Source organism: Heptranchias perlo, chromosome 9 (assembly GCF_035084215.1).
Source record: "Heptranchias perlo isolate sHepPer1 chromosome 9, sHepPer1.hap1, whole genome shotgun sequence".
Classification (NCBI taxonomy): Eukaryota; Metazoa; Chordata; class Chondrichthyes; order Hexanchiformes; family Hexanchidae; genus Heptranchias; species Heptranchias perlo.
In genome coordinates this window covers 45,127,518-45,148,301 of record NC_090333.1, presented here as the reverse complement: position 1 = coordinate 45,148,301, position 20,784 = coordinate 45,127,518, and the positions used below count along the sequence as shown (strand labels likewise).

The 20,784-nt window shown below is 42.9% G+C and overlaps 1 protein-coding gene across 1 annotated transcript in view; it reads right to left on the bottom strand.

The window, feature by feature from the left end:
• scp2a (sterol carrier protein 2a) overlaps positions 1-20,784 on the bottom strand; it is a 101,153-nt gene that overhangs the window by 20,735 nt on the left and 59,634 nt on the right. Inside the window, exon 13 of the mRNA XM_067990309.1 lies at positions 11,717-11,816. Within this exon, the coding sequence (XP_067846410.1) occupies positions 11,717-11,816 (100 nt within the window). The remainder of the gene's footprint in view (positions 1-11,716; positions 11,817-20,784) is intronic.

Below are 20,784 nucleotides of genomic sequence, written 5' to 3'. Positions count from 1 at the left end.
ATGTTGCTTTCAGAAGCAGTGCATATCTGGGTGCTGACTCTCTCATTCTCCCACCAGATCACTGTTCTGTTGTGCAAGGAGGCAGGTAAGTCCTCCATGTGGTTCTATGTCAATATTTTTTGCATAACATCTTTTTGCCACTACAGCTTTCCATGATATGCATATATGCTATGTACTTCCATTTCACAGTAATATTGATGACTAACCTGTGATCTTTAAATCATGTAACTTATTTCTCGCTTTTGTTCAGGTCGTTCTGGTCATTGGCTCCACATACATGATCTTTGTGCTCTCCCACACATGCCTCCTCTCCTTACCAGGACAATTAAACAACTAACGGGAGGAGAAGGCTCTGTAAATATCCCCATCCTCAATGACGGCAGAGTCCAGCACGTGAGTGCAAAACACAAGGCTGAAGCGTTTGCAAACATCTTCAGCCAGAAGTGCTAAGTGGATGATCCATCTCTGCCTCCTCCCGATATCCCTACCATTACAGAAGCCAGTCTTCAGCTAATTCAATTCACTCCACGTGATATCAAGAAATAGCTGAGTGTACTGGATACAACAAAGGCTATGGGCCCCGACAACATCTCGGTTGTAGTGCCTGAAGACTTGTGCTGTAGAACTAGCTGCGCCTCTAGCCAAACTGTTCCAGTACAGCTACAACACTGGCATCTACCTGACAATGTGGAAAATTGCCCTCGTATTTCCTGTCCACAAAAAGCAGGACAAATCCAATCCGGCCAATTATTGCCCCATCAATCTACTCTCAATCATCAGCAAAGTGATGGAAGGTGTCGTCGGCAGTGCTTTCAAGCGGCACTTACTCACCGATGCTCAGTTTGGGTTCCACCAGAACCACTCAGCTCCAGACCTCATTACAGCCTTGGTCCAAACATGGATAAAAGAGCTGAATTCCAGAGGTGAGGTGAGAGTAACTGCCCTTGACATCAAGGCAGCATTTGACAAGAGTGTGGCACCAAGGAGACCTAGTAAAATTGAAGTCAATGGGAATCAGGGGGAAAACTCTCCAGTGGCTGGAGTCACACCTAGCACAAAGGAAAATGGTAGTGGTTGGTGGAAGCCAATCATCTCAGCCCCAAGACATTGCTGCAAGAGTTCCTCAGGGCAGAGTCCTAGGCCAAACCATCTTCAGCTGCTTCAATGACCTTCCCTCCATCATAAGGTCAGAAATAGAGATGTTCGCTGATGATTGCACAATGTTCAGCTCCATTCGCAATCCCTCCAAGTCACACACCATTCCGACTTGGAATTAGATCGCTGTTCCTTCATCGTCGCTGGGTCAAAATCCTGGAACTCCCTACCTAACAGCACTGTGGGAGAACCTTCGCCACACGGACTGCAGCGGTTCAAGGCGGCGGCTCATCACCACCTTCTCAAGGGCAATTAGGGATGGGTAATAAATGCTGACCTTGCTAGCGACGCCCACATCCCATGAATGAATAAAAAAAAATACACAAACCGCCAACAGTGAAATTTACAACATGCAAAATGGCAAATGCACCAGCATTACACATTAAACACATATACCACAAATAGATAAAACATAATGCATTTAATTCACTTGCTGCCTGTGATTCTTTCATTTTGCAGAAATTAAAGTGTCAATTGTCCAAAAGGCAAGCAACCAAAGTAGTGTAAATGTCACCTATGGATACTTGCAAAGGATCTGTGGCAATGTTGAGGACAGTGGTGACCTTCACTGGCACTGGTCATGTGTCCTGGCTGATTACCCTGCAAGTCTTTGTGGACAAGGCTGTCACTGAGTTCCGGAATTCCCTCCCTCCCATCTCCTTTAAAACTCTACTCTTTGACCAAGCTTTTGGTCACCACTCCTAATAGCTTCTTCTTTGGCTTGGCGTCCATTTTTCTCATCAAGCCTCTGTGAAACGCCTTGGAACATTTTTCTATATTGATGATGTTGCGTTGCAGCATTCCTAATGTACTTTAGCCTCCTCATGCCCTTGGTGTAGGACCTGCTGCAACTCATGCAAAACATATGACCTCAGTACTCATGGGCCACGTTATCATCTTCTGCACTGATGTACCCACCAATGGCCAGTACATCGTGCTCTCTGACAAAAATTCATGTGTAATATTCACTTGTTCCCATTACACAATTAATGCCACATTTTTATTTCTAAAACCACCATCCTTGTTGGGCAATTTTTTTTGACAATCAGGTCATAGGCCTCAGCACAAAACCACACCCCAAGAAATAGTACCCTTACAGTCACGATTCAGAGGCTTGTTTTGGGCTGGGGAACCCAGTTCCCAGAGATGAAGGGGCATTATGCTAACTCATTGTTGACCTGAAGAGATATATATATATAAAAAACTGATGTTTGTGACCAGAATATGACTAATGCTTATATTTTTACACTCAATTAAAGAACAAAGGAAGGGAAGAAGCCAAAAGACTTGCATGAAATAAACAGAAATGGAATTAACTCATCCCCCCAGCTCCAGCTATTTTCTCTAACCATCTCCTATAAGCACTGATTCATCCACTGGCATATCACTCTAGTGCTGAATGATGCTTCCCCCTTTCCAGACCAAGGGCAATGAGGCCAACTGTAGTGCCTCTACTGTAGCCTATCCCAGATCAGCTAACTCAGCACAGATTGGGGGCTGAATTTGGGCCATTCCAGGGGTGCAAGACAGCACCACACTGGGGAGTCAATTTATCAGGTAAGCTATTGGGGTAGCTGCATTCAGCTAATCAAAAATTTTAAAAAGAGCTCATATAATGCAAAATATATATTTTGATGCTAACTCATGTTACTGGATATTATAAATGCATGCACAAAATCTCTACTTTCTATGATTATCTCTTGTATAATTTCAGAATTTAGCTGAGGCAGAACAATCTGGCATGCAAAATCTTACTCAAATTTAGAATAAGCAAACGCTGCTTCCGTATAGATCAGTTCTTGTTAGCCGCTTACTGCAGCTTAAGCTGTTCGAGCAGAATGGCACGTCTGTTTAGTGGTAGCTTTCCTCAGGTAGAAAGGGTCCATTCAGAAATTATAATGAAAGCAAATGCACAGCAAATCCCAATATTATTATCCCTGGACCAATGCTCATATAACCATTGCAGTCAGTCTCTTATGTAGTCTTCAAAGTAATAGTAGTTTAATACAAACTGACATTTAACTGATTTATGTGCATGAGCATTTCACAAAAATGTAAACATGCATGAAGTAGCACAGTATGGCATTTTGCCATGACTGGAGTAGAGTTTATCTTACCCTATTCAGAGTTTCAGACCTCAGGAGGGCTGAGCCCATTTCAGCCTGAGCTCACTATTTACATTGTGTGCCTTTTTTCTTTCTCCTCTGCAGGTGCTGACTTATGCTGGGACTGAGCCCACAGAAACAGATGGCCTCTAGTGCATCACTCAAATGTACATTCTTCATAGATGAACATGGACAGTGAGTATTCTCAGGCTATTTGAAAATGGAGGGCATGATTCTTTCCTCACTGCACTTTTCAGCAGGAGCCATGAGATAGAATCATAGAATGGTTACAGCACAGAAGGCGGCCATTCAGCCCATCAAGCCTCATGTTTTCCCATTCCTAATCCAGGAGATTTAGCGGCCAATTGTAGTACCCCAATTGCACTCCAGCGAATATCTGTCTGAAAGGGAACCATTCATACCTATTTCTTCACACAAAAAAAATTACTGGCCCACAACTGTGCTTTCTGGACACAAGAAAACCATTTTGAACTCCCCTCAAAAGGTTAGTTGGCCAGTGCGTTACCCCGGTGTGATATTCAGCCACACAGACCAGGAAGGTCCTAGGAATGATTCACAGTCTTTCTGGAACATAGGAACAGGAGTAGGCCATTCAGCCCCTTGTGCCTGCTCCGCCATTTGATAAGATCATGGCTGATCTGTGATCTAACTCCATATACCTGCCTTTGGCCCATATCCCTTCATACCTTTGGTTGCCAAAAAGTTATCTATCTCAGATTTAAATTTAGCAATTGAGCTAGTATCAATTACCGTTTACGGAAGAGAGTTCCAAACTTCTACAATCTTTTGTGTGTAGAAATGTTTTCTAATCTCGCTCCTGAAAGGTCTGGCTCTAATTTTTAGACTGTGCCCCCTACTCCTAAAATCCCCAACCAGCGGAAATAGTTCCTCTCTGTCCACCCTATTTGTTCCCCTTAATATCTTATAAACTTCGATCAGATCACCCCTTAACCTTCGAAACTCCAGAGAATACAACCCCAATTTGTGTAATCTATCCTCGTTACTTAACCCTTGAAGTCCGGGTATCATTCTAGTAAACCTACGCTGCACTCCCTCCAAGGCCAATATGTCCTTCCGAAGGTGCGGTGCCCAGAACTGCTCACAGTACTCCAGGTGCGGTCTAACCAGGGTTTTGTATAGCTGCAGCATAACTTCTGCCCCCTTGTACTCTAGTCCTCTAGAGTTAGATGGTGTTAGCTGGAGTTAGATGATGTTAGCTGGGTTGGTGGTAGAGTCAATACAATTGGGCTCTGTGCTCCTGCATTTGTACGTATGTGTGAATGTCAAGTATGGACACGATCAGACTTGACTGCAGTGCTCTCGACCATTGGACAGTCTGCTGACACTCACTGATCAAGCTCAAACATGAAGAATGGCTACTTGGGAGCCGACACTCTGAACTGTACCCCAGCATGAATCAACATCCTCAAGATATATGTGGCTGTAGGATTGGGCAGCATACTGACTGATATAAATAAAAGCATAGTTATACTGTAGCTTTTCGACCACACTGCATCTAAAATCAGCTGAAAAATCTAGTCCTCAGCATGCATTATAACTACCACAACAAAAGAAAGCAGGATTACTTGCCTTGTAACTAACTGTGTGTCCACCTGAGTTTGGGATTATTATTATGCATCATGTGATAAAGTCATCACATTGTTGCATGATGCATTATTAAATGAGTCACACCTACACCTAAAAAATGTAATTACATAAGTGCATCCACTTCTAAGACAACCATAATGGATCAACTTCTGGGCAAATGCAGCAAACATAACTATGACATTCTGCTCTTTTTATCTTAACCTGGAAGGCACAAACAAGATAGCTTAAATAATGCTGCCTGCTGCACCCAATTAGCTACTCCATTTGATCTAAGTACATTTGCAGGCATGTACGTGCTGCCTTAAGAATGGAATTCGTGGGTGAGGTGCTCGGAGGTTGGAAAGAAGTCAAGTGCTCAGTCCATGCTACAAGTATATAACTTACCTGCAAATTATCTACCAAAGACACTGGACTAATGTCATGCAGATTAGCTCCACTGCATATCATGATGTGTGAGCAAATCAAAAGCAATCTGTTAGCTCCAGCTTTTACAGTATAAGATCATCACCGGGGGGAGGGGGAAGGCGAGGTGTCCATGGTGAGTACAGCCCAGCAAGAGTGGTGTAAGATGCAGTAATTATACATAATTTTTTTATGCTGTTATTATATCACTCCAGGGATAAATTTGGGTCAAAATTCACAGTATAACAAGTTCATTAATTATTGGTGAAAGATAACCTGGCACACACCATCCCTGATTATTGCACATCAGGATTTGCAGATTCCTGTCAGTAAAGCTTTATTTACATTTCTACAAAAGGTAAGAATAACAGATCAGACTAAACTGCATTTTCTTTATTACTACAAGTTTCACTTTTTAAAAACTTATGCCAATATGAATGTCAATATTTGCTACTGCAAGTTATAAGTACTACTTAAGATAGCTGGGTCTGGCCCAAACTGTAAGACATATGGTAGAAGCACGCATACAAGATCAATTGGTGTTAATAACTGCTATATATACACATATTCAAGTAAGCTGCTTCACATCAATTTACTAAATGCTTTAAATTGATTCCAAAGCAGACAAACCTTCCCATATAAATGCAGACAGGAGCCAGAGAAAACATCCAGGTCTGAGGCATGTGCATAGCATCAGCACAGCCAGTCATGCCAATACACCTCACATTAACAAGCATCTGGTTTAGATTTTACAACACCACCAAAGGCATTTACACTCTCCCTATCATCATCGCATTCTGGGTTTTCTGTACGGCTAACAAACTTTAAAATATTAACAAGTTGGCGTTGTTATTCTTGTCGGGTTTTTTTTGAGAGTCTGTAAGCTGCTATAAAATTTTACTTGCGTAAAGAAGTAACTTTTCCAAGATTACCTTTCTGGATCTGCAGAAAGGAGAAGCTTATTCTGTGCCATCTGACAGAACAAATACTTTGGAAGGAAAAAGCTGTTGTTTTGTAAGAAAGTCTGTAAACTGATCAAAGAAACTAGAGCAGTCTGCGTTCACAGATATTCCTCTACTGCACACGTGTTTTACAGCAGGCATTATTTTTATGTTATACAGATAAGTGCAGGAATGACATAATGTAGTAAGAACTGTAATGTTATAATGTAGTAACTGTCTGACAAATTTAATTGATTTCTTCGATGAAATAACAGAGAGGGTTGATGAAGGTAGTAGAGTTGATGTGTATATGGACTTTCAAAAGCGCTCAATAAAGTGCCATATAATAGACTTGGTAGCAAAATTGAAACCCACGGGATTAAAGGGGCAATGCCAGCATGAATACGAAATATGTTAAGAGACAGAAAGCAGAGAGTAGTGTTTTTCCGTGGTACAGGAGGTCATTCAAGTGGGGAAAGCAAAAAGGAACGTGGCAGTGTTAGGGGATACTATAGTCATGGATACTGTTCCCTGCAGCCGCTACCGGGAGTCCTGAAGGCTGTGTTGCCTATCCGGTGCCAGGGTAAAGGACATCTCCTAGTGGCGGGAGAAGAACTTGAAGCAGAAGGGGGAGGATCCAGTTGTTGTGGCCCATGTAGGAACCAACGACGTAGGTTGAACTAGAAATGACGTTCCGCTGAGGGAGTTTGAGGAGCTGGGGTCCAAATTAAAAAGCAGTACCTCAAAAGGTAATAATCTCTGGGTTACTGCTTGAGCCACGTGCAAATGGGCGTAGGGACAAACAAATTAGATGATTAAATGCATAGCTGAGTGGTGTGAGAAGCAAGGGTTTCAATTCATCGGGCGATGGCACCATCACTGGGGAAAAGAGGAAGCTGTTCTGTTGGGAAGGGCTCCACTTAAACTGGGCTGGGACCAGTGTCCTGGCGAATCGAATAACTAGGGCGGTAGATAGGATTTTAAACTAATGAGTGGGGGAGGGTTCAGGTAAGGGTAAATTTATAAGTCTAAAGAGAAAAGTCAAGGCTAGAGCAGAGTAGCGAATTTGGTAAAAACAAGCAGTGTATGTCAGGAAGGGACAGAGAGTTTAATAAAGGAAATAGGACATTAGTGACTAAGGCCACATCAGGCAAAAATAGTAAAAAGTTAAAATTAAAGACAGTATATATTGAATGCATGAATCATTCGTAACAAGATAGATGAATTAATGGCACAAATAGAGATAAATGGGTTTGATCTAGTAGCCATTACTGAGGCGGTGGTTGCAGGGTGACCAAGGTTGGGAATTAAATATTCCAGGGTACTTAACTTTTAGAAAAGATCGGCAAAATGGAAAAGGAGGTGGGGGGTGGGGGGGAGGGAGGGAGTAGTCCTGATAATAAAGGATGAGATGAAGACAGAAGTGAGAAGTGATCTTAGCTCAGAAAATCAGGATGTAGAATCAGTTCGGGTGGAGCCAAGAAATAACAAGCAGCAGAAGTCACTGGTGGGAGTAGTTTATAGGTCCCCTAACAGTAGTTATAGTGTTGGACAGAGTATAAATCAGGAAATTAGCAGAGCATGTAACAAGGGTAATGCAATAATCGTGGGGGACTTTAATCTTCATATAGACTGGGCAAATCAAATTGGCAAAAATAGTTTGGAGGACGAGTTCATGGAATGCATTTGAGACAGTTTTCTAGAACAATATGTCAAGGAACCAACTAGGGAACAGGTTATTTTAGATCTAGTATTGTGTAATGAGACAGAGTTAATTAGAAACCTATAGTTAAGGATCCTCTGGGGTAGAGTGATCATGACATGATAGAAAGCGATGCAATTAAGTCCGAAAATAGGGTCTTAAAATTTAAACAAAACCAATTATATAGGTATGAGGGACGAGTTGGCTATGCTAGATTGGGAAATTAGATTACAAGATATGATGGTAGATCAGCAATGGCGAACATGTAAAGAAATAATTCATAATTCTAAATGAATATACATTCCCTTAAGGAATAAAAACTCTATGGGAAAAGTGATCCAACCGTGGCTAACTAAAGGTAAGGATTGTATTAGATTAAAAGTAGAGGCTTACAATGTTGCCAAAAAGAGTAATGAGCCTGAGGATTGGGAGTGATTTAGAAATCAGCAAAGGATCGCTAAGAATTTGATAAAGAGAGAAAAATTGAATATGAGAGTAAACTAGCAAGAAATATAAAAACAGATTGTAAGAGCTTCTACAAGTATGTAAAAAGGAAGAGACCAGCGAAAGTAAACATGGGTCCCTTAGAGGCAGAGGCAGGAGAAATTAGAATGGGGAATAAGGAAATGGCAGCGATGTCAAACAAATATTTTATATCTGTCTTCATAGTAGAAGACACAAAACATACCGGAAATAATGGGAAACCAAGGATCTAATGAGAGCGAGGAACTTAAAGTAATTAAGATTACTAAAGAAAAAAGTACTGCAGAAATTAATGGGACTAAAAGTTAACAAATCCCCTGGACCTCATGGCCTACATCCTAGGGTTTTAAAAGAGGTGGCTACAGAGATAGTGGATGCATTGGTTTTGATCTTCCTGAATTCCCCAGATTCTAGAACGGTCCCAGTGGATTGGAAGGTGGCAAATATAATCCCGCTATTCAAGAAAGGAGGGAAGACAGAAAACAGGGAACTACAGCCAGTTAGCCTGACATCAGTAGTAGGGAAAATGCTAGAATCTATTATTAAGGACTTAGTAACAGGGCACTTAGAAAATCATAATATGATTTGGCAGAGTCAATATGGTTTTATGTAAGGGAAATCATGTTTGACAAAAGCTATTAGAGTTTTTTTTTGAGGGTATAACTAACAGGGTAGATAAAGGGGAACCAGATGTAGTACATTTGGATTTTCAAAAGGCATTCGATATGGTGCCACACATGAGGTTGTTACACAAGATTAGGTAGGGATCGTGGGATTGGGGATAATATATTAGCATGGATTGAGGATTGGTTAACGGATAGAAAACAGAGTAGGAATAAAGGGGTCATTTTCGGGTTGGCAAGTTGTAATTAGTGGGGTGCCGCATGGATCAGTGCTTGGGCCTCAGCTGTTTACAATATATATCAATGACTTAGATGAGGGGACCAAGTGTAATGGATCCAAGTTTGCTGATGATACAAAAGCTAAGTAAGACCAAAAGAGATAGGAGCAGGAGTAGTCCATTTGGCCCTGAGCCTGCTCCGCCATTTAATGAGATCATGGCTGATCTGATTTTTAACTCAACTCCACTTTTCCGCCCTTTCCCCATATCCTTTGACTCCCTTGCTGATCAAAAATTTGTTTAACTCAGCCTTGAATGTGTTCAATGACTCAGCCTCCACAGCTTTTTGGGGTAAAGAATTCCAAAGATTCACGACCCTCTGGGAGAAGAAATTCCTCCTCATTTCCGTCTTAAACAGGCGACCCCTTATTCTGAGAATATGCCCCCTAGTTTTAGATTCCCTCATGAGGGGTAACATCCTCTCAGCATCTACCCTATCGAGTCCCCTTAGAATCTTGTATGTTTCAATAAGATCTCCTCTCAGTCTTCTAAAGTCCAATGGAGTATAGACCCAAACTGTTCAATCTTTCCTCATAAGACAACCCTTCCATACCCAGAATCAACCTAGTGAACCTTCTCTGAACTGCCTTCAATGCAAGTACATCCTCTCTTAAATAAGGGCACCAGAACTGTATGCAGTACTCCAGGTGTGGTCTCATTAGCACCCTGTACAATTGTAGCATGACTTCCTTGCTTTTATACTCCATCCCCCTAGAAACAAAGGCCAATATTCTGTTTGCCTTCTGGATTACCTGCTGCACCTGTATGATGACTTTTTGTGTTTCATGTACGAGGACACCCAGATCCCTCTGTACCGCAGCATTTTGTAGTATTTCTCCATTCAAATAATATTTTGCTTTTTTATTTTTCCTCCCAAAGTGGATGACTTCACATTTTCCCACATTATATTCCATCTGCCAAATTGTTGCCCATTCGCTTAACCTGTCAACATCCCTTTCCAGACACTTTGTGTCCCTCATTGCAACTTGCTTTTCCACCTATCTTTGTACCATCAGCAAATTTGGCCACAATACACTCTGTGAGGAGATGCAAAGAGGCTCCAAAGGAATAGCGACAGGTTAAGTGAGTGGGCAAAAAGGTGGCAGATGGTGTATAAAGTGGAGCAATGTGAAATTATCCACTTTGGTAGGAAGAATAGAAAAGCAGAATATTTTTTAAAGGGTGAGAGACTAAGAAATGTTGGTAGTCAGAGGGAATTGGTGTCCTTGTACACAAAACACAGAAAATTAACATGCAGGTACACCAAGCAATTAGGAAGGCAAATGGTACGTTGGCCTTGATTGCAAGGGGGTTGGAGCATAAGAGTAAGGAGTTCTTGCTGCAATTATAAAGGGCTCCGGTGAGACCACACCTGGAGTACTGTGTACGGTTTTGGTCTCCTTACTTAAGGAAGGATATACTTGCTTTGGAGGGAGTGCAGTGAAGGTTCACTAGATTGTTTCCTGGGATGAGGGGGTTGTCCTATAAGGAGAGATTGAGTAGAATGGGCCTACATTCTCTAGAGTTTAGAAGACTGAGAAGTGATCTCATTGGAACGTATAAAATTCTGAGAGGGCTTGACAGGGTAGATGCTGAGAGGCTGTTTCCCCTGGCTGGAGAGTCTAGTACTAGGGGTCATAGTCTCAAGATAAGGGTTTGTCCATTTGGGACCGAGATCAGGTAAAATTTCTTCAGAGGGTTGTGAGTCTTTGGAATTCTCTACCCCAGACAACTGTGGATGCTCATTCATTGAGGATATTCAAGACTGAGATCAATAGATCTTTGGATACTAAGGGTGTCAAGGGATATGGAGATAGGGCAGAGAAATGGAGTTGAGGTAGAAGATCAGCCATGATCTTATTGAATGGGGGAGCAGGATCAAGGGGCCATATGGCCTACTCCTGCTCCTATTTCTTATGTTCTTATGTACTGTGGACTGTACCAGTGTGACATTTTTCTTTTTCCATTTCAGTTAATTTAGTTTTATGCTATGGGCTCACACCAACTAGAAATGTTAACAGTCCTAAGTGAAACGGTTCTTAACAGTCAGCAGACAGAAGGAACTTTCATCTCATCAATCGGGGCTGGATTTGAACCTAGGCCTCCCAGAGGTGAAAGGCGCATGTCTAACCCATTGATCATTTCCCTTTTTCAAAATTCAACAGATGTTAGGAGTCCAACTCACTGCCTGAGAGGGTGGTAAAGGCAGAAACCCTCAACTCATTTTAAAAATACCTGGATGTGCACCTGAAGAGCCGTGACCTGCAGGGCTACAGACCAAATGCGGGAAAGTGGGATTAGGCTGGGTGGCTCGTTTCTCAGCCGGCGCAGACACGATGGGCCGAATGGCCTCTTTCTGTGCCGTAAATTTTCTATGATTCTCTAACATTTTCCTCACCTCCTGAAGTTTTTTCTCGATTTCTCTAAACACAGTTTGGGCTTTGAATCCATTGACACTGGTTACAGCACTGGTCAGAACTGCTTGGATATTTTGGCTTCTGAAAAGGAGAATAATGTAATTAAAACAAAAGTGTATAAATAACATTTAAATACAGCAGCTTAAGGCATGCATTTCATACCGTGTAAATCTATATTAGAGCTCTCACTGGAGCCCTAATAACAAGAACTAGAAATATAAACATACATCCAGCGTCAGCATCAAGCACTCCCAGGTCAAGTATAGCATAGAGGAGATCTTTCTCTGTGATGGATAGAGTAGAGGAGGCTTTACCTGCTATGTAAACATTTCCGATAGGAATTTCAATGTTAAAATGTCAATACTTATCTATTACATTTACATTTACTCACGCTCACTTTGATGAATCCAAGAATTACAAGAAAAAAGTTAAGCTCTACATCTTTCTTAACCATTTATCATTATAAACTGTCACACCACCAAGAAGCACTGGTATATTTCCTCCATATATCACTCAAAATGTTTTCTGAAAAAAAAATCTTCCTTTTCCCCCCCCCTCTCAATAACAGAAATTAACAATTCCAAAATAAGGTTTCAAACAAAATAAAAAAATTCAAACATTACATATTTCACAACAAGATGGTTAGATTTACCTACTAAATTGTCTTTTACGCCTTTTAGCTCCTTTATTAAAGTTTTTACCTCAAGGCCCCAGCCTATTTAAAAAGCCTGGGCTTCAACTTGATATTTTAACATTCAATAGTATCTGTGCATTCTGACCATGTGCTGTTTGCAGAATTTCCCAGCATACAATATGTAGATCAAAAGGAGTTGAGGGTAGGAGGTGTGTTCCCTCACCCTGTAAGGATTTGACAGTTTTGCTTTTTCCAAAAGACTCAAAGAAACTGGAGAGTGAATTCTCAAGGCATTACCGACGATGATGGGGAAAGTGGTGGTAGGGAGTCTGAGGGTGCAAAAGGGGTTGCGGACAGGTCGGGGAGGAGGCGGACAGATGGGAACATGGTGGTGAGGTTTGAAACAGCAGTTTGAATGCCAATCTCGTGGGCCTGCTCTCCCCGCCACCCCCATATTGTCAGATCCCAGCATTCCAGAATATCACCCCAAAATGCTTCAAAACCCAGTCTTGCTGGACTCCAGGATTCTCTCACTCCCAGATCCCAGAATCCCCTCTTAGTGTTCACAAACCCTTGGATCATATTCTCAGTGCTCCCTGATCCCAGGGTTACCCTCAGTGCTGACAGGTTAGTGTCTGTTAATATTACCTGGGATAACACTTATTTTTATAAAATCTGCAACTTACTGTGAGCAATGGCACAGGAGATCTGCTAGTAAGGTTAAAAATCATGTACATGTGCGACTGTATGTCTGTGGTGCTGCAGCATTGTAGAGTCTGTTCAACCAATTAGACTGTACCAGTCACATGCTAGAACTTTGGCTCTGCTTTCACCCAGCCACACCCTCTCAGAGTACTGTTGTAGCAGCAAAGCAGTTACGAATGACGATTAAAAAGGCTCAAGAATTGAGTGTGTTAGAGGCCAGAGCAGCAGATGAATGGGCCTGAGTCTGGACTGGCATAGGAATGAGTAATGACATAGGACACAAACTAGTATCTATCCAGTATACTTTAAAAAGTGTGCAGTCTCATGATTCCAAAGGTAATGCTCCTGTCGATGGCACTGTTAACTTAACGTCATGTGACGAACTGAAAATAATGGGACAGCACTTAACGTCACATAACAAGCCAAACAGTATTCAGTATAATTCATCTGACCTTCCCCCATCCACCCCCCTCCCCCACTACAACCAGTTGAGCAAGTCCACCCAGCCAAACAAGGTATCTATTCTCTCCACCCTCCCTCTGCTGAGCAAGTATTCGCCTCCAGCCCAATTGCCGCCTTCCCTGCAGAGCATATGTCAGGAACCCCCCCTCACACCCCATGAAATAAACAGAAATAGACCATCCTCCAAAATTCTTAGTGGTTTGTAGTCAGAAGATGGAGAATCTAAATGGCTATAGAAGTCCCAGCAGCTGAGCAAAATGATTGGCAAAGTAACATGGAAAACAAAACCAAAAGTTTCCCATCCCACCAAAGTACTCCAACCTCCCCCTTGGAACTAATCCCCCACCCATCCTCCTTCTCAGAAGGAATTATGGATTCCTCCACACCCTCACTGAATATTAAGTCACGAATTGCATTCATTTCCCCCTCTTCCACTGGCTCAAATTTTCTTTCGTTCACCGCTGGCTGCATCTGCCCTTCCAATCTCCCTCCTCCATGGTGCCTGCATTTCCCATTCGAACCCTCTCGCTGGCTCCTGATCCCATCCGCATGTAAGCTCCCACTGGCTGTAATTCCTCTGCACAGACTATTCCCATCCTGCTTTATTTCTCCTTCTACAGTGATCCTCTCCCGACCGCAACCACCACCCCCCCACCCCACCAACCACCCATTGGCTGTATTTCTCCACCTGTGATAGATGGCTGTTTCATGCCACATTCCTCCTATCCCTGTTGATCTGAATGCCCCTTCCTCTCCCCATTCCTTCTCTTATCTTCTTCCCCTCTCCACTTTGTTCCTCTACCCTTTCTCTTCCACACACTGTTTCCAATATCCCCCACCCTCTAACCCTGTTTCATCTGATAAATTCAAATTGGTCTTGACTACCCCTGTACAATGGTAGATCAACTAATAATATTAAAGATAGTGTGCACTTATGCAAAACTTAAGTGTCACTTCCTGTAACACTTCTGTGTCAAGCTTTTTCTGCCACTTATTTTCATCAGTCCTGCTTGTCAAGACCAATTATAATATGTTTCTGTCATGCTAAGAATCGTACTTTCTGTCCTATTTCTTCTACTTATACCTAGTTGGCTGATTCCCACCATGTGACTCCCTCCCAGGCTTGGTTCTTATTGCTATCAGCCCAAACTGCCTGACGCGATCACGAGATCATCTCCCAGCCTGGGTCTTCCCAACTGCAACTCCTAACTCTGTCGTGAATCTGCAGCCCTAAAGTCACCAGCATCTCCGACCAAGTAAGTTTCCCAGCCCAGCCTTGCCCCTTCTACACTTGATGCTCCAATGGGCCTCGGCAATCCCCCTCCTAGAGACTCCCATCCAAGCTGCCTCATCTTCCCCATGCTGCTGTGCATATGACAGTTCCAACGCTGTAACAGAAAAAGAAAGCTGTTCAAGAGGCAAAAAGGAGAAAGAAAATGGAACTGAGGAAGGTAAAAGGCAAAAGTGAGGGGTCAAGATTAAAAGCGAGGGGGGTGAATGAGAGTGGCAAAATTGAGAAAGGAGAGAGAGTAATGAAAGTGAGGGAGGAGATAAATGCGATCACAAGTGAGGGGAGTGAGACAAAAGTGAGGGTGGTGAGAGGAGACAAGAATGAAGGGGAGTGGCAAAACAGAGAGGCAGACAGAGACATAAATGGGAGTGCGAGACACAAAAGTGAGGAGTGGAATGAGGTACAGAAAGGGACAGATAGAAAGCGAGGGGAGAAGAAGAGACAAAGGTGAGGAGAAAGAGCGGCACTAAGAGGAGGAAAAAAAATAAGAGAGAGAACAGTAGCCTGGTGGTTATGATACTGGACTAACAACCCATATGTCATGAGTTCAAATCCCACCACAACAATTTGTGAAATAGAATTCAATAATCTGATAATAAGTTGGCACCAAAAAAATATTGAAAAGTTGCCAAATTGTAATAACTCAACTGGTTCACTAATGTCCTTCAGGGAAGAGAACATGCCACCTCTAACCAGTTTGGCTTACATGTGATCCCAGTTCCACATTACATGGTTGACAATGCCCTCAGGGCAACTAGGGATGGGACGACTTCCCAAGAACAAATAAAAGAGAGAAAAAGATGAAAGTGAGGGAGGACAGGAACAAAAGCCGTAAAACAGCAACAAACAAAAGTGAAAGGGAATGAGAGGAATACAGAGGTGAGGGAATGAGAGGAATACAGAGGTGAGGAAGAAATTTCAAGTTTCTAGCAGTTAATTATTTTTTCCTTTTTCTTTTTATATATGAGATGAGTGACATTGTAGAATTACCACTCACTACCTGTATCCTCATCTTAAAGAGTGAGGGGCTGAGAATATTTTGGTGTGCTTAGCCCACAAAAGTTTGAGAACCACTGAATCAAGATAGTACATTTGAACAACACCACCTGCACGTTCCCCTCCAAGTCACACACCATCCCGACTTGGAAATATATCGCCGTTCCTTCATTGTCGCTGGGTCAAAATCCTGGAACTCCCTTCCTAACAGCACTGTGGGAGAATCTTCACCACACGGACTGCAGTGGTTCAAGAAGGCGGCTCACCACCACCTTCTCGAGGGCAATTAGGGATGGGCAATAAATGCTGGCCTCGCCAGCGACGCCCACATCCCGTGAACGAATAAAAAAAAATAAAACTATCAAGCATGATAGTTGATTTGAACTGAGGGCATGTGTGTATTCAGGGCTTCTAGTATCTTCACCGTTATTCTACACTTACAACCGCCACTATATATACTCCTTTCACCCGGCCTTGCTCCTTCCTTGCTTTCTGACATGTTTCTATTCCCAGCTGCTACAACACCCTGCTTGCACCCCTTCTTCCGCTGGCTGATGAAACGCCAATAAGAAACATGATAATGTGTCCAGTGTTTACACAATTTTTAAAAATTCGTTCATGGGATGTGGGCGTCGCTGGCGGGGCTGGCATTTATTGCCCATCCCTAATTGCCCTTGAGAAGGTGGTGGTGAGCCGCCTTCTTGAACCACTGCAGTCCGTGTGGTGAAGGTTCTCCCACAGTGCTCTTAGGAAGGGAGTTCCAGGATTTTGACCCAGCGACGATGAAGGAACAGCGATATATTTCCAAGTCGTGATGGTGTGTGACTTGGAGGGGAAGGTGCAGGTGGTGTTGTTCCCATATGCCTGCTGCTCTTGTCCTTCTAGGTGGTAGAGGTCGCAGGTTTGGGAGGTGCTGTCGAAGAAGCCATGGTGAGTTGCTGCAGTGCATCCTGTGGATGGTACACACTGCAGCCGGTGCGCCGGTGGTGAAGGGAGTGAATGATTAGGGTGGTGGATGGGGTGCCAATCAAGTGGGCTGCTTTGTCCTGGATGATGTCGAGCTTCGAGTGTTTTTGGAGCTGCACTCATCCAGACAAGTGGAGAGTATTCCATCACACTCCTGACTTGTGCCTTGTGGATGGTAGAAAGGCTTTGGGGAGTCAGGAGGTGAGTCACTCGCCGCAGAATGCCCAGCCTCTGACCTGCTCTTGTAGCCACAGTATTTATTTGGCTGGTCCAGTTAAGATTCTGGTCAATGGTGACCCCCAGGATGTTGATGGTGGGGGATTCGGTGATGGTAATGCCGTTGAATGTCAAGGGGAGGTGGTTAGACTCTCTTGTTGGAGATTGCTTTAACTTATATTTCAAATTACAAGCCACATAAATACTGTGGCTACAAGAGGCTGGGTATTCTGCAACAAGTGACTCACCTCCTGACTCCCCAAAGCATTTCCACCATCTACAAGGCACAAGTCAGGAGTGTGATGGAATACTCTCCACTTGCCTGGATGAATGCAGCTCTAACAACACTCAAGAAGCTCAACACCATCCAGGACAAAGAAGCCCGCTTGATTAGCACCCCATCCACCACCTTAAACATTCACTCCCTCTACCACCGGTGCACTGTGGCTGCAGTGTGTACCACCTACAAGATGCACTGCAGCAATTCACCAAGGCTTTTTCGACAGCACCTCCCAAACCCGCAACCTCTATCACCTAGAAGGACAAGGGCAGCAGGCGCATAGGAACACCAACACCTGTGCGTTCCCCTCCAAATCACACACCATCGTTGCTGGGTCAAAATCCTGGAACTCCCTACCTAACAGCACTGTGGGAGAACCTTCACCACACGGACTGCAGCGGTTCAAGAAGGCGGCTCACCACCACCTTCTCAAGGGCAATAAGGGATGGGCAATAAATACTGGCCTTGCTAGCAACGCCCACATTCTATGAATGAATAAAAAAAATGCACATAATATTCAACCCATCTGTATACAACCACTTAGCAAACCCAAACAAACCTCTTTCTATTCCTTCATTTTGCTCCAACCACTCCTAAACTCCATGTTCCAATTCCCTGCACCCATAATTTACTTCTACTCACCTCCCCATTTTCACTACCTCCGAATGCTCTGAATGTCATTACTCACCTACAATATTCACCGCCTTCAACTTCCCCCACCCCCATTTCCACTACCCTCCAAATACAAATTACTGCCACTTCCTTCACCCACCAACCCAAATTCTAACTATCTCACACCATTCTCTCCTCACAACTACAATCCCACCACATAGTCCTTGCCCCAATAATTCTTCCATTCACTCAACTACTCACTATTTCTCACTCCCCCTTCACTACTCTACCCCAAGTATTATCTTACTTATTCAAACTCCTTGATATTTACTTCCCAACTATGCTCCCCAATATACTTGCTACCCCTGCAGATCTACACTTCCCCAATCCACTTAACTACTCGCAGACTCATCCCGAATCCTTCAAATTCAATAACCTCTTCTTATAAACCATATTGTCTCAGTTGTTATTAGAAATGCCACATCCTTGGAGACGAGCATATCCTCTGATTACCTATGAGGAGTGTTAAGAGAGACTAACCAGTATTTTTAAAAGTTATAAGAAAATAACAAGCACCCATATGCAAGCCAGTTTTATACAGTTACTGGAGCCATAGCAGCAAATTCTCCAAAACTAATTCAACTGAAATACAGGACGGCTTGACGTGGGTATGATGGAATCAGGCTGGTACTGGCCCTTTTGCTTTTTGGTACCATTTTCTCCTTCTTGTCCTGCAGCACAAGTGGGAACTTGTACCAAGAAACAACTGCAAATGCCTAGTGGCTATGCTGTAGAAGGGAGACATAATTCAGCTGGGTACATTTAACAGGCTGTTTAAATTCCATTGGCTGTAACTGTACAATTCAGTCGGCTCCCACCGATACCAAAACTCCTGTTTATACTGAGATTTGATTTGTCAATAGCAGGTCAATTAATCTGAAGTTACAATTGTGACAATCTGACTTCAACCAGTCCAGATGTTTAGAATGTCTGTATATAGGCCAGCAATTGCAAAAGTGCATTCCGGGTCTTTACGGACGAGGTGAGCAATCAACCCACCTATAATCAGATTGAAGATGGCAGAACTCATGGCAAGTGTTGTTGGTGGGAATCATTTGGCTTGTAGCACTTTTTGATGGAGGCACACAATGAAACCCCACCACATGGTGCCTCATGTAGCATTGGCACTAGATTGTCTATGTCATACACTTGCCCTGACTGTATGCCAGGGCTATGTGGGGAGGTGAGGGGAGAAATCAGCCAGGTCCTGATTGCCATCTAATGTCCACTGATGAAAAATGCATGCAAATACACTTCAGATGAAGACAGGATTGACTTGGCTGTGCTGCTCCAGATAGAATTTTTAAAAAATATTTGCAGAGTTTAACATGTTGCAGAGAACTCGTGGAACTTTTCAAACTAGTAGCTATCACAACAATACAGTGGAATATCCAATTTAAATCCAACCACAATGTAGGTCTTGTCGAATAGCCAACACTGGCCTGAAATGGGAAGTTTTCTGATTTTCAATGTATAGTAGAAGACTGCGGATTTGTATATAAAACTGTAGTTAGTAGTACATTGCAAATTCAGCAACTAAAAGTCTTCAAAATGAGATAATTAGGTTCCCTACAAAATAACAGAACCATTTTCAGTGTAATCTGTGATAGACTTTAACCCCAAGCTGACGTGTAACACTGAATTACTTACATTTTCTATGTTTGCTACTAATATTTTCACCCATCTAACACTCTGTCCCCAAAGATACCATGAGTTATCCAAAAACAATTTTGAATAAATGTAGAATGCCAATATATTATTCCCATTTAGTTGAATTATAAAATAATATTTTTTCTTGTATGAACCGTCGTCATTCAGCTGTAATGTTATCAGGTGGAAGTGGCGGTCATTAAGCCTGGGATTAAACTGGTTTTGGGTTGAAAGCTTCCGGAGTGCAATATATTTGAACTTGACAGCTGTAACCATTGTTTTGTTCAGGGCTGGTGAGACGAAAATTAGGAGGGTGTGACACGAGAAAAGAACTGGTCTGGAACAGAACTTGAAATCCGACATTCCAGTTGTAAACTCAGGCAAAATTAAATATGTTCTAGCTTAGTAGCCAGGTTGAAGGCACAAGATTTTTGCTGTGATATTATTATTGAGTGAACTTTAATGCTTATTAAAGTGAGGGATGTTGACACTAGGATATGAAATAATTATCCTGCCTTTGACATTATCACTGGCAAGTTGGGCATGGATGTAGAGCATAGGACAGATGCAGAATAATGGTCCTTCGACTATACCCAATGTGGGTAACACCCAACCCAGAACAGCATCTTCCAACGCACATATTTCCAATGAAGATCGGTGCATGTTCCCATCCTTGTGGTGTGTCGGAGTGAGATTGGCAATTTCAAGTTTGAATGCTAAGCAGTTTAGAGCTGTCGACTCATATTCACTGGGGACTGACTTAAGATTGCATAACACACAGGGAGACTTTCATTCCTTCAGTCTCTCCTGGATTCAAACTTGGGTCCCAAAAATGAAAAGACCACAGGCATAACTTTCAACATGGGCGGGAAGCGTAAAATGGGCGATGTCGGATCAGCCGCCCATTATACACCCCGCCCAATTTTCCATCCCACAGCGGAAAAGGAAAATTAGTGGGTTGTATGACAGGCGGCCGTTCAGATATTGCCCCTTTTACACCCTCGCCCAAGTTTGAAAGTTCTGGTGCACGGCTGTTATTTCAGTAGACTGAAAATGGTACAAAGCAGAATGAACAAGTGAAGCAGCACTGTGGAATCAAATACGGACATTATGGTGCATTTCCCAGTACAGCATTTGAGCATTAATGCCAGAAGGGAGCCACAATACTGCCCCTGGA